This window comes from Nymphaea colorata, chromosome 11, assembly GCF_008831285.2.
Source record: "Nymphaea colorata isolate Beijing-Zhang1983 chromosome 11, ASM883128v2, whole genome shotgun sequence".
Classification (NCBI taxonomy): Eukaryota; Viridiplantae; Streptophyta; class Magnoliopsida; order Nymphaeales; family Nymphaeaceae; genus Nymphaea; species Nymphaea colorata.
This window is the reverse complement of record NC_045148.1, coordinates 9,787,051-9,801,017: the sequence shown is the minus strand read 5'-3', so window position 1 is coordinate 9,801,017 and position 13,967 is coordinate 9,787,051. Positions and strand designations below refer to the sequence as shown.

General features: G+C 39.9%; 1 protein-coding gene across 1 annotated transcript; it reads right to left on the bottom strand.

Moving 5' to 3' along the window:
• Positions 1–371: 371 nt before the first annotated feature.
• LOC116264996 (cationic amino acid transporter 5-like) lies at positions 372–2,719 on the bottom strand. The gene has a single exon (XM_031645494.2). It carries the CDS (start codon positions 2,467–2,469, stop codon positions 694–696), a length of 1,776 nt encoding a protein of 591 aa, XP_031501354.1. The 5' UTR covers positions 2,470–2,719; the 3' UTR covers positions 372–693.
• Between the last annotated feature and the right edge of the window lie 11,248 nt (positions 2,720–13,967).

Sequence of the window (13,967 nt, the reverse complement as noted above, 5' to 3'; positions counted from 1 at the left end):
AGAATTGAGATTATACTAGTTGCTTTTCAATTCCAACTTATCAAGTAATGATCGATGCATCTAAAGCACCATAGAAGCACTTTCAAAATTCTCATAATAATCTTATGCAGTTGAAAAAAATGTGCTTAGTAATGCACGAAGGTTCAGTTTGTGAATAGATAAGGTGGTTAAGGATTGTGGAAAGCGTTTGTAAGTTGAAGAAGATCTCAGAACAAATTCCTACCTTATTATTTATGTTCAGCTTTTTCATGGTGATGTATTATCTCCATAAGGCGTGATATTGGTATTGAAGAGATGCATTTTCTATAGACGATATTGCTTCCAAGATCTAACATTCAGAGAGAGTTAGAGAGAGAGATGTACATGAAAGATTTATTCATCGAACATGCTTGTTGTACTTATATGGATTGATTCTGATCTAAGGAAACGAATGGAATCAGAGCAATTAGAACATCATCATGCACAAATGATACAGATACACCAGATTTATGGGAAGAAAATGTTCAAAGTTTATATCATGAATCACATTCAACAAGTCAGCCACAGTTGAATATCATCTATTTAACATCCTAACATCAAGTGCTGTTATCTTCAGTCGTTATCTTCAGTCATGTGAACTTCTTTCCGTCCATATGATTTGGCGTGAAGAAAAGTACTAGCATGAAATTACAGACACCAATTTCTTCAAAGCCATCAAGCTAAAGGAAGCTCCACGCTTCCATTCCTGCAATTTTCAGTCACTAGTTTCCCCTTCTGGTGGGCTGTGTCGTATGTAGCATGGAGACCAAAAAGAACATAGTAAACTATCATAACCAGAGTGCACACGCCGAACCTTACAAATGTGAGGTAGTCTAGAGAACCCATGAGGAAAACATTCACTGCAATCGAGAGTGAGGGCAGCCATGGAACCAAGGGAACACCCCACACCTTTGGAAGTCTCTGCTGAGGCAGGGAAATTGAGAGCCCCAACGTGCCCATGAACCAGAATGGAATGGTTATGGTGTAACCAACCCACCGCTTTGTCCCAAGGGCCCAGTATGCTGCGGTCCCAATGGAAGAGCCAATGATGACAAGCAAAAAGCAGGCCAATTTGGCTAAATTGGCTCTTGGTGTACTTCCTCTGAGATAGTATCTCCTTACTAGCAGAGCTATAGACATGAGAACAAAGATGAACAAAGTGCTAACAGAAAGCAGGTTAGCTAAAACATGCAAGCTGGAGAAGAATGCAAAGACAGACTTAAGGATTGTTACTAGCAAGGTTGCATAGATGGGGGTCTGTGTCTTGGGATGAACCAGAGCAAACAGAGGAGGAAGCATGTGAGCTCTTGCTATGTGGGTGACATAGCGGGCATGCCCTAGAGAACCAAGCAGTAGTACTGTTGACATCCCCTTCAGTGCACCAAGTGCAACCAATATTTTCACCCAGTGCAGCCCTGCTTTCTCAAAAGCTAGAGAGTATGCAGCATTAGGATCAATCATTGTGTAACTCTGCATCATAACCAGCGACAGAGCCAGCAAGCAATATATCACAATTATAAGAGACATAGATCCAAGAAGGCCCATTGGTATGTCTCGTGATGGGTTCTTAGTCTCCTCAGCCATTGTAGCAATCCTGTCGAATCCACTGTATGCGAAGAAGACAATAGCTGCTGCTCGGAAAACTCCAGAGGGCCCAAAGGGGAAGAAAGGGTGCAGGTTGGAAGTGCTTCCATGCCAGAAACTCATTACGATCACAAGAATAAGACCCAGTGTGTTGATAAGAGTAAGAAACCAATTGATCAAGGATGCTTTCCTGGTACTACTCATAGCAATTGTTGCTGCAATCCAGAGCACTGCAATTGCAACTGGGTCTAAGTAATTGAAGTCTTTTGCAAGGCTTTTGACATGAAGCCGGAATGAATTAGGCTGGTGATTCAGCAGTGTGGCAAAGTATGAAGTCCAAGCTCGAGCAACAGCGGCACCACCAATAACACTCTCCAGCAGAAGGTTGGCAGCAGCTATGAAAGCTACAAAATCTCCAAGCTCGACGCGCAGGTAGGCGAAGGAGCCTCCTGCTACAGGAATTTCAATAGCAAATTCTGTGTAACAGAAGACGGCGAGCATAGCAGCCAGGCCTGAAACAACATACGATAAGACGATGGCCGGTCCGGCATGATCACGAGCTTCCTGGCCAGTCAGGACAAAGATTCCGGCACCAATGACAGAACCAAAGCCAAACCAAGTGAGATCCCACCAGTTCAGGCACTTCTTCATATCATTCTCACTGCGCATCCGAACTTCAGATACTTCAGCAAGCTCATCAGATCGGGCAAGTAACCGGTCCTTGAACCGGTGGCCAGTCTGCGAAATCGCCAAACCGTAGCTGCTCCAGCTCTGGAAGGACTCTTCTGGTATGAAATCCTCCTTGCTCCATCTCCAATAACTTCTAGTCTCTGCAACACCATTACCACTGTCTTCGTTATTGCCCATTTTCTTCACCAGTGGCAATGGATTCTGAAGAATTGTGCCTGTGGGTACGAGATCCCCTTATGAACCTTCAAAAAGGGAGAATCTCTGAACTCAAAAAGGGCTCTGGAAGCAAAAGTTTGGGAGGACGCTGCTCACGCTATGAGGTACCCCTGTTCTGTGTTTTTGCAATAAAAAATGGAAAAGATTGCTTGATACGCAGAATGCGGCACTTAGGCAGCTATCATTTCTCACACTGTTTGGTAAAGATTATGTTTGTGTCTTTATATAGGATAGGTAGCATGGGATGCTTCACAAGAGAAAAATACCAACTTCCATTGAGGGTCCTATATTTTGGAATAATTGAAAAGCAAGTAATAAGTTTCCAAAATCTCTAAAGAAAATCAAATAAAGGTTTCCTGTGAATGTACGCCATTTTGGAACCTGTAAAAGTTTGTCCTGCATATTGTTTCTTCTAAGTATGAAGCAGTTGCACTCCACCACCTGCACAAAGAAACCTAAGGACTTCATTGTCAGAGATCTGAGCTAGTTTTCAAGGTGAGTTAGGATACAGTTATGAAGATAAATCCTTCTTTCAGGTTCTGTATTTTTTTCAAAAACTATCCTGTACTAGAAAATTTTCCTAAAGTCAAAGATGATTTTAACGTTTCCATTTTGTCACAATATATCCCTGATGTGAAAGTTTATTGGAGAGTGGAGAGTGGAGAAGTACTGGTATCTTTCACCATATGTCAGGACAGGACTGGCTCAACTTCACTGTCATGTTGTCACCACGTGTAAGTAATGATTCCTACAAGACAATGGGGTGGTACCATGTCAGAAACGAGAGCCAGGAATCAATGGTATTAAAATATTGCATAATGGAAGGTTTAACTGTTCAAAATTTTAAGTCTTTCTGAGGGAGATTCTTGGCTTTTTCTTTTTGGAGGTACAGTTTCTGCAATGCATGAGAATGTAGCAGGTCATATGGGTGGATGAAACCTCCCATAGTTTCTCTCTCTCTGAAGTTCAGAACTCTAAGAGCTTGTTTGTTTCACTACAGTATGCAAGGAAAAAATCAGGGTAACAGGACATTGGGAAATATTTTCACAAGCAAGACAGCTAGGATAGAAACTGTTTGGATCTAGGAAAGCCTACTATGATATTGCAGGCCAAAACAAATTTTGAACCAATACGGCAAAAAAAAATCACGATCAAATCTCTCGTGATATACTTGACAAAATCAGTGATGAACAGGATAAAGAAAGAAAAGATATGCTTGTTCAACCTAAAGCTGAAAATCAGCTACTTTGTAGGCAACCGTATCTATCCAAATGTAATCCCACGTAATATATAGTGGAACCTCCATTTCTCAAACTATTGAGAGAAATTGCAGAGTCGTGGATGTAAGCTTAAAGCTGAACCACGTTAAAATCGTTCTTGTCTTTGAGTTCTTTTCTCCTCTGTTTTCTGAGTTTTATCATGGTATCAGAGCCTGTCTCTTTGTTGTGAATCACTAGCCAAAAGTTGATGCAGAAGGCAGTTGATTGATGCTCCTTGCAAAAATCCTCTTTTCAACTTCTCGACACATAGATCATCTGATTCAAGAGTGGTTTAAACGCTGAAGAAGCCAGGAACGTTCTGTCTGCTGAACCAGACATCGTTTTTTGTCTGGCGTTAATTCTAGCTGCCATCAATCGGCGTAATATTGCTCAGGTAGAAACCCAGACGAGTGACGGTTCCGAAAGACTTGAGCTCGACCAGCGAAGTCACCGGTACTGGCCGGAATCGTCTGTTCTTCGGCAACCTGTCTCTGTTCTACCAGATTTGGGCGTTTTCTTCATTCACAGCAACAACAAACTCTGGCGTTGTTTTCTGTGGAGACTTTTGTTGTCGTGTAGAAGTCTATTGGGTTCCTAGGTGCCTGAGGAATACTCTCACACGATTCCAGATTTTTCAAAGATCGTTGGAAGGATCTATAGATTTTTTTTTGAAGTGCTGTTCTCTGGGAGTTCTGTTACAGCACTCTGTTTTGACGATAAATCAAGGAGCACAAACATTAGTTTTGGAATTTTGTATCTTGCTATCCATGGAAGCATCAAATCTGTCCTCGTCTATACCAAATTCAGGTTCCATCTCTCTCTCGTCTCAATCCATGTTTCAATGGAATGCTTTTTCTAGTCTTGTTTCTGTCAAGCTAGATAGTTCCAACTATTTACTGTGGAGGTCACAAATAGAATCTGTTATGTTCAGTCAAGATCTGATTAAATTTGTGGATGGTTCCTGCCCTGCTCCAAATCAATTTATTGGCGAAGGAGCAAACAAATTTGTTAACCCTGAATTTATTATTTGGAAACGAGCAGATCAGCTTGCCTTAAGCTGGATCAAGGCTACAGTAGACAAATCTGTTTTGGGTCAAATTATTAGATCTCCTACGTCTAAAGATGCATGGATTCAATTGGAAAAATCTTATGCATCACAATCAAGTATGCGGATTTTACAGCTAAAACGAGACCTTCAAGATGTACGGAAAGGAGATCTTCCGATGGTTGAATACTTAAATAAAGTACGCTTCATTGCTGATGCTCTATGTGTTGCAAATGAATTTATTTCTGATGATGCTCTTGTTCACCATACTCTTAATGGGCTATCAACTGAATATGAAAGTTTCATAACATCGATTACCACCATGAAACATCTGCCTACGTTTGCTGAGTTATATGATCTCTTGTTGAATCATGAGAAAAGACTTCAAAATATGCATCGCCATGCCTCCCAACAAGTTGAAAATTCTATGGCCTTTTTTAGCCAACGAGGTCGTGGGTGTAGTCGTTTCTATGGAGGTCGAGGTAGGGGCAGACAACAACCTCATCAAAATAATCAGCCAAACAGCTCTTATAATCAAAATCAAGGAAACCGTGGGTATAAGGACTTCAGCCCAGCGAAGCAGCCAATTGTATGTCAGTTTTGTGGCAGGAAAAATCACACGGCTCGCCAATGTTATGATATTCCTAAGGCATTTGCTGCTATTGCATTGGGTCAGCACCCTACGGATACGGCATGGTACCCGGACACAGGAGCATCTCATCACATGACTGCACAAGAAGGCATTCTTTCAAATAAATCAGATTATATGGGTACAGATGGGGTGATGGTCGCAAATGGTTCTAATGCTCGTATCTCCAATATTGGTAATGCTTCTATCTCTACCAATGGAACTAAATTCAATTTGCCTCAAGTCCTTTATGTTCCTGGAATTGCCAAAAATTTGCTATCTGTAGCCAAATTTACTAGAGATAATCAATGTTTTTTTGAATTTTATCCTCATAAATTCCTGGTTAAGGACATGCAGACCAGATGCACACTCCATCAGGGACGGAATAAGCATGGACTTTATGTCTGGAACTCCTCATTGGCCTCTCATAGTGGGAAACGGATGGGTGAGCAGCAAATACATGAAAAATCCTCAAGATATCATGCTTTGTCGACTTTAGCAAGGAATAAAGATGCCACGGTTTGGCACTGTCGTCTTGGCCATCCTAACTCTAGAATATTGAATTTCATGAATCAGACTTCGTCTTTGTTTAAACATTATCAGTATGCTGATTTTTGCTCTAGTTGTATGGTTGGAAAAATGCATTCCTTACCTTTTGAAAGTTCAAATAAAGTTGCTAGCTTTCCTCTTGAAATTGTGCATGCGGATCTATGGGGACCAGCTCCTCACGCATCTAGAGAAGGGTATTGGTATTACTTGCTACTTATTGATGATCATTCTAAATTCTCATGGATATTTCCTCTCACTAAAAAGTCTGACACCTTCTATTGCTTCAAGAACTTCAAAAACATAGTTGAAAATCAGATTGGTCAGAAAATAAAAATTTTTCAGAGCGACGGTGGGGGTGAGTTCATGAGTCATGGGTTCTCTCAATTTCTTAATCATCATGGAATTAAAAGAAGAATTTCATGCCCACATACCCATCAACAGAACGGCGTCGTCGAGCGTAAACATAGACATGTGGTTGAAACTGGTCTTACCATGATGTCTCATGCTTCACTAAAGGATTTCTTATGGTTTGACGTTTTCAGAACTGCGGTACATATTATCAATCGTCTTCCATCATTTCAACTTGGGAAGAAGTCTCCGTATGAAATGCTATTGAAACACAAACCAGATTTAAAACATCTTCGTGTGTTTGGATGTACATGTTATCCCTCCTTGAAACCTTATAGGTCGAATAAGCTTGCTCCTAAATCCAAGGCATGTGTTTTCATTGGATATGGTGTTTGCTATAAAGGTTATCTCTGTTACGATCCAATTTCTAGAAAGACCATCATCTCTCGTCATGTGGTTTTTGATGAAAATCATTTTTTGTTCCCCAAGAAGAATTTTTGTGCTCCAGATATAGCTAAATGGCTTCTAGAGGAAAAACAGTCTCCAACAAGCATATCAGACAATGAAATTATTGAGGTGCCAAATCCTCTTCACAACACTCTTCCTAGTTCTCAACCAAGACAAGAAGACGACCAATTGATTCCTCAGCAAGATTTACATGAGACATCCAATGATGCAGATATCGCAAATCACATGCCTCAACGCACCCATCACATGGTAACTAGATCGCAAGACGTCCTAAAGTTCCCTTTTCGTATCTTTCCTCCTACTCAAGAGCGAGTCAAGAAGACGAGGAACCTCACACTCTTCAACAAGCCCAAAACAATGCCAAATGGATGAACGCCATGAATGAGGAGATGTCAGCACTTGAACGAAATCAAACTTGGGACTTTGTTCCACCACCAATCAATAAAAATATTGTTGGGTGCAAATGGATTTATAAACTCAAATGCAATGCTGATGGATCCATTGTTCGACACAAGGCAAGATTGGTTGCTAAAGGCTATAGTCAACAGGAAGGGGTAGATTATTTTGAGACATATAGTCCTGTTGTCAAGTCTACCACTATTCGTCTAGTTCTCTCGATTGCTGTAAGTCATGGGTGGACCATTCGACAACTTGACGTCAACAATGCCTTTCTGCATGGAGCACTACAAGAGGATGTCTATATGATGCAGCCACCAGGATTTGAAGATAAGCATATGCCTCATTATGTATGCAAACTACAGAAAGCGTTATATGGTCTTAAACAAGCTCCTCGAGCATGGTATGACAGATTAAGGATATATCTGGAAAAATCAGGATTTCATAACTCCAAGGCAGATTCCTCTTTATTTATTGCTAATAGCAATAATCAAACCACACTTGTACTTATTTACGTTGACGATATCATTATCACAGGGAGCTCCAATGATTATATTCATAATCTTATAAAGGCATTTGCTTCAGAATTCTCTATTAAAGATCTTGGATCCATTCACTATTTCCTTGGCATTGAAATTGGTACAACAAAGAAAGGCTTAGTTCTATCTCAATGCAAATACATCAAAGAATTACTTCACCGATCCAATATGGATGAAGCAAATCCAACGGTTACTCCTGCAATAGTTAACTCCACACCATCAAAACATAGTGGGCATGCTTTCAAAGAGCCATCCACTTATAGGAGTATAGTTGGAGGACTGTTATATGCCACTTTTACAAGGCCTGACATCTCTTTTGCAGTAAATAAAGCTTGCCAATTTATGCATGATCCAACTGAGGAACATTGGATCTATGTCAAACGTATCTTGAGATATCTTAAAGGCACTCTAAATCTTGGTCTTCATATTACTAAGAGTGACTTTAAGTTATTTGGGTATGCTGATGCTGATTGGGCAGGGTGTCCAGATGACCGGCGGTCCACTGGAGGGTACCTTACTTTTCTTGGAGCTAATCTTATCTCATGGAGTTCATCCAAACAACGAACAGTGGCCAAGTCTAGTACGGAGGCTGAATATAAAGCTATGGCAGAAGTACTGAAATCAGTTGGTTGCAACAAATTCTTGAAGAGTTGCATGTAACAAATTCAATCACCCCAAAAATTTGGTGTGATAACTTGGGAGCTACATATCTTGCAGCAAATCCTGTTTTTCACGCCCGTACAAAACATATAGAAGTTGATTTTCATTTCGTCCGGGAGAAGGTTGCACGGAAAGAGATTCAAATTCTTTTCATTTCTTCTAATGAACAGCTTGCAGATATTTTAACCAAGTCTCTACCAAGACCTCGATTCATATTTCTTCGAGACAAGCTCAATCTCCTTCCCATGGAGATTAGCTTCTGGGGATGTGTTAAGATGAAAGAAAATCACGATCAAATCTCTCGTGATATACTTGACAAAATCAGTGATGAACAGGATAAAGAAAGAAAAGATATGTTTGTTCAACCTAAAGCTGAAAATCAGCTACTCTGTAGGCAACCGTATCTATCCAAATGTAATCCCACGTAATATATAGTGGAACCTGCATTTCTCAAACTATTGAGAGAAATTGCAGAGTCGTGGATGTAAGCTTAAAGCTGAACCACGTTAAAATCGTTCTTGTCTTTGAGTTCTTTTCTCCTCTGTTTTCTGAGTTTTATGGCTGACACATTTAAAAGTTGTGCCGCGGCCCGACTCTTTTCGTCCCTAGAAAGTTCTCAAACTGAGTGGCTGCTATCTCTCTACTTTAAGCAAGCCTAGCTCCCAATGTGGCTGCTATCTCTCTATGAAGATAATCAAATCTTAATTATTGGTTTAGAAAAAAGCAAGCCCAGCTCCTAATGTGGCTGCTATTTCTCTATGAAGATTCTCTCAGGAATTGTTGATTTTTGGTATGTAGAAGGAAGGAGTAAAAGTTCTTGGAGAGTGCATTACCGCACAAAGTTGCATGAATGATAAAAACACAAGTAACTTCCTCAAATGATAAATCGGCTCCCCAGTTTGGTTGATTTTCTCAGTAGCTGTTTGGTTCGTCTTACCCTTCTCGTTCTCAACTACAATGAGAATTAAAATGTGGCAAGATAGAAGTGAATCGGTTGACTAACCAAAAGAATTCCTACTTTGGAAGTATTGTTGCTTTCATTTCAATGACCATTGAATCAACAAGTCTCCTGGATGTCAGACTTGCTGATCCGGAAGATTACTCATCTGCCAGACTTGTTTTTGGGTTGAGTTGAAGCAAGATGGAGGTAAGGTGATAATATGGATTGAAGACAAGAGTAAACGAGAACAAATACTTCTAACAGTTCAACAAGAAAAGTAAACACAAATGTACGAGTTGTAGTAACAATATATCAATATTCACGGTGCATGAGGCAACCGCAGGATCGTCCGCCCGTAGATTTTGTGAAAGTCGGAGCCCCTAAATGGAGGACATAATATCCCACCAACGTAGTCTATGTCAACTATATATAACAAAATACATAGAACATACAAGCTCTTTTCTTTGTATAGGTACTGAGAAGTCCTTTCGTCTCTTTCACATCCATGATATATATATATATATATAGTCAGTTTTACTTACAATTTACATGGTCATTGACCAAGGGTCATTTGATTTGATGGAAAGTGAAAAGATGTGTCAATATATGCAACATTCCCTTAATTTTGGTTGTAATCTCGCACAAACAAAATTGACTCTCGACAGCACATAATGGCACTAAAAGCCTAAAATAGCAAAGTCATGAAACCTGCTTTGGGGGACGCAATCTGACTATGATAACCAAGAGTTAGAGGTAGTCTAGGAGATGTACCATAGACTACCTAAGTCTCAAAGCAGCCGCCAGGGCAGGAAGAAGAAAGGGGTAGGCTAGCCAGTCTTTGGTGCTTGCTTTCTACCAATTATGAATCTTTGAAACAACCACTTCCTGACTTCAGCTTTTGTATTTTGTGTACTTTTCATTTACAATTATGCCAAACGTTGAGAAATGGAAAGCGAAAGGCAGAACTTATGTGATACGTGTTGGTGCAGCATAAGAGAAGAAAATGGGAGACATGAAGTCCTGGATGGAAGGTCACCTTCCAACGAATCCTTTGGTTAATGGTTTGCCAAAGAAGGGCGGCTTGGCACATCAAATGGAAACGTGGGTGTTGCTTTAGTAGGCACGGATGCTGGCTTTGGAATGATCTTGAACCACTTTTAAAAAGTGAAAGGGAAAGAAGCAGGAGCAGTCGTTTTTGTACATCTCTTTACTCTTTAGTGAACTGTCATTCTACTGCACTAAGCCTCAGCATCTCTGCTGGGCCATCTTCTTTCTTCTTTCCTTTGTCACCTCATGGTAGATCAAGGATCGGTCACGAATCACACATTTGGTGGATTTTTCTTTCCCTTTTCCTGATAAACAAATTAAGTACTGGATTTTGGCTTGTAGAAAAGGTGTGTTAGTTCTGTGATTGGCACGCACAACAGACTTGTAATCAATCGGAAGACATTGGGACTGTCAAGAAATCGGTGTTGTCAATATCGGATCAAAAGTGGCTGGCTCTACAGAAAGATTTAAAGCATTTCAAAAGAAAATTTTACGGAAAGAATGTTGATCCCTTTTGGGTGGTGCGGTATAGAAACGACCCTTGAAATTTTTACTTTAGCAACTTTTTGGTATGTCTTCAGAAAGTTGAACGTAGCATATTTTTCAGGTTTAAAATGAGTTCTTGCCTAAAAATTTATGGACTAATATTTATTATTATGAATTCGATACATGTTGAATTGGTCGATCCAGTCTGCAGACCTAGTATCTACTGGTCTTTGAAGAGTGCTGTATGGATCCCTATGAAGCTGTTTGGTACCAGTAATAATATATTACTATTCCATGTATTTGTCACAAAAACTGGGTGAAAAAATGCATAAAATAATAATATCTTGTTATTGTTACCAAACTACCCCTACGTCCCTATTTGGTCCAAGAGGGGCAAACTTGGTTGTATAGAACCCAACGTTTTGCTGCTATGTAACAGGTTTTTGCCCTAAAAAATGCAAAAAAAAAAAAAAGGTATTTCTCATGTTTGGATGCCAAATCCTGGTTTTTCTCGGTTGTGATTCAAGGCAAAATGCACATAAAGACTTCGTCGTGGCAAAGGCATACATGCACCCGTAAGGCCTGCTTTTCTTATGCAGTAGGGGTATCCTAATATTGGGATATATTTATGGAACAGTGACAAAATGTTCTCTTAGCCAAACACGTCTATAGAAGTCATTCAGGAACATTAATAATAAGTTGCTATTCCATATATCTGCTTGAAAAACAAGGACAGATTCACAGAACGTGTTTGTTCCATGAATCTATCCCTATTTCTCCAACAGGTACATGTAGCAGTTCCCAAGCAAACCCGTAGGAATCAAACCCGTGACTGCCTTCTTATAAAAGAAAATTAAAATACATAACAATGATGATAACGATAAGAATGATAATGCTCAAGATGCTAAATTGCTAATGATGTTAATAAAGGCGAGAGTGAAGGAACCAGCGTTACTTGTAGCGGTCATGAAGATTGCTATATAGTGATGGATCATGAAGATGTCGAAGGACATGCTTATTCGCATTTATGTCCTTAAATTGAAAATGATATTTCGGCTCTTGTCAAAAATTACAGGGTTAAACACAAGCCCGGTTCCAGGAGGGAGAGCTCGGCCAGCTTGACCTTGACCCACAGTGGGCTTCATTGTCCATGTTTTGTTCAGCTTGAACTCGCCTCGCCTGTACTCCAGCAGAGCTGATCGGTCAGGTGTCTGTGTGTTTCTTGCATAACTTTAAATATCAAGAACAAAGAATTTATCTCATTCCTATAGAGGTGCTAAGAAGAATATTAGAAGACTACAAAACGTACTGTAGAGAGAAAATGTAAACCCCGCCACACATATCACAACTTTCAATTGTCTAATTCCGGGTTACCCTGATTACAAGGTGGAAAGCTAGTCATGAATCTCAATCATCTAACGAGGTGGTTTGTTGGTCATGGCTCATGATTCATAGAGGTGATAATGCATGAAACAGGTTATAGCATATGCATCATATACATGCATTTAATATTTTTTAACAAAGCAAACCCCAAGGTCCACCAATAGAAGGACGTTTATGTAGAGGTAGTGGGTCTCGTTTCAGGCCTGGTTTTCTCTTTATTTCGTTACACTATAAAAAATGTGGATTCACTAATGGTTGAAAAACTTCGGTCAAGTAGGAAAACGTCGGTCAACCTTTTATCCATGTATGTAGCAATGTTGTTAAGAGTTACGACCAAGAGAGATGCAAAACTTGTGAAGCAATATATATATATATATATATTGTCATACCACTTGGGTATGGGATAAAAACCAGACCTCTTAAATTCATATTAAAAAAATGATAGACAAAATGTGAACCTTTTAGTGTGTTTATAAACACTAATTTAATATAAATCATGCTTTAATTTAAGTCATTTTTGTAAAAATAATTAATATTTATACTCTAAAAATTTTGATGCTATAAGAGCTGTTCAATTTTTACTATTAAAAAAACATTATTCATGTCTGAAAACAACTAACTTTATATATGTTTCTCATCAAATCACTTTTAAGGCCATATGTAAAAAGTTAGATTGTAAAACGAATATTTTAACAATTAATGTTATATATATATATATAACACTAAAACAAGCCAATCCATTTCAGGCAACCACAACCACCATACAGAAACATATATTTACAAAAACAAGTGCATACCATGATACCTTGTCTCCTTGCAGCAAGTTAAAAAGCACAGCTTTTGATTCCTCTAGAAGGCCCAGCTTCCCACAAGCTACAGAAACCCTTTTAATCACCTAACTAAAACCATGAAAATGGTAGTAGTAACTAGAATCTCCGAAACTTCTACACGAAGTGACGGCGCTGATGCATGTGGGATTCTCTGCCTCCATCACACACATTTCCTAGATAAATTCCAGAGACTCATTGTTGCATTGCATTCCATGACACCAAATTTGGGTTAGGCATTGCATCGAACACCTGGCGTGCAGAACTGGATTTCCCCATGTAGAGTTAATGAATGGGTTGTCCATAAAATCTCCATGAGGGACAAAGCCTGGACGGACGTGCTTTCTCAGCCAGTAACCCTTCTCAAGGTCTCTTTGTCATATACAGCATACAGCAGGAAACAAGAGATTTATATGACATGGCTTCTAAAGTCTTCCTGTCAAGATTTTTCCATAGAATCGAGGACCTTCTTCCATCTTTCCATGCTGATAGGGGAACTCAAGACGTTGGTGCAAGCCGGTCTGGTGGCATTCGGTGACCCTGGACGACCTTGCTTCCAGCACCAACTAGGCATTGCAGATATGAGGAACTGCAAAACCTACAAGGTGAAAGTTGAACGAAGAAGAACAGTTGTGTGTGAGAGGGTGGAGATATTGGTTCTTGAATAGCTGAGGATAGGTGGCCGGCAAGGCCGCAAGAGGTACCTGAGGATAGGTCGCTGGCAGTGGGAATCAACGGCAATCACACAAAAATCTGAACAGCGGTTCGATTATGCAGGAAATACACGGATTTTCATTCAAAACCTTCACGCAAATGGAAAGGGTGCCTGATGCGCACCACCCCTCACACGTCACCCAAAGGCGCACACCTCAGGGAAGCAGCGC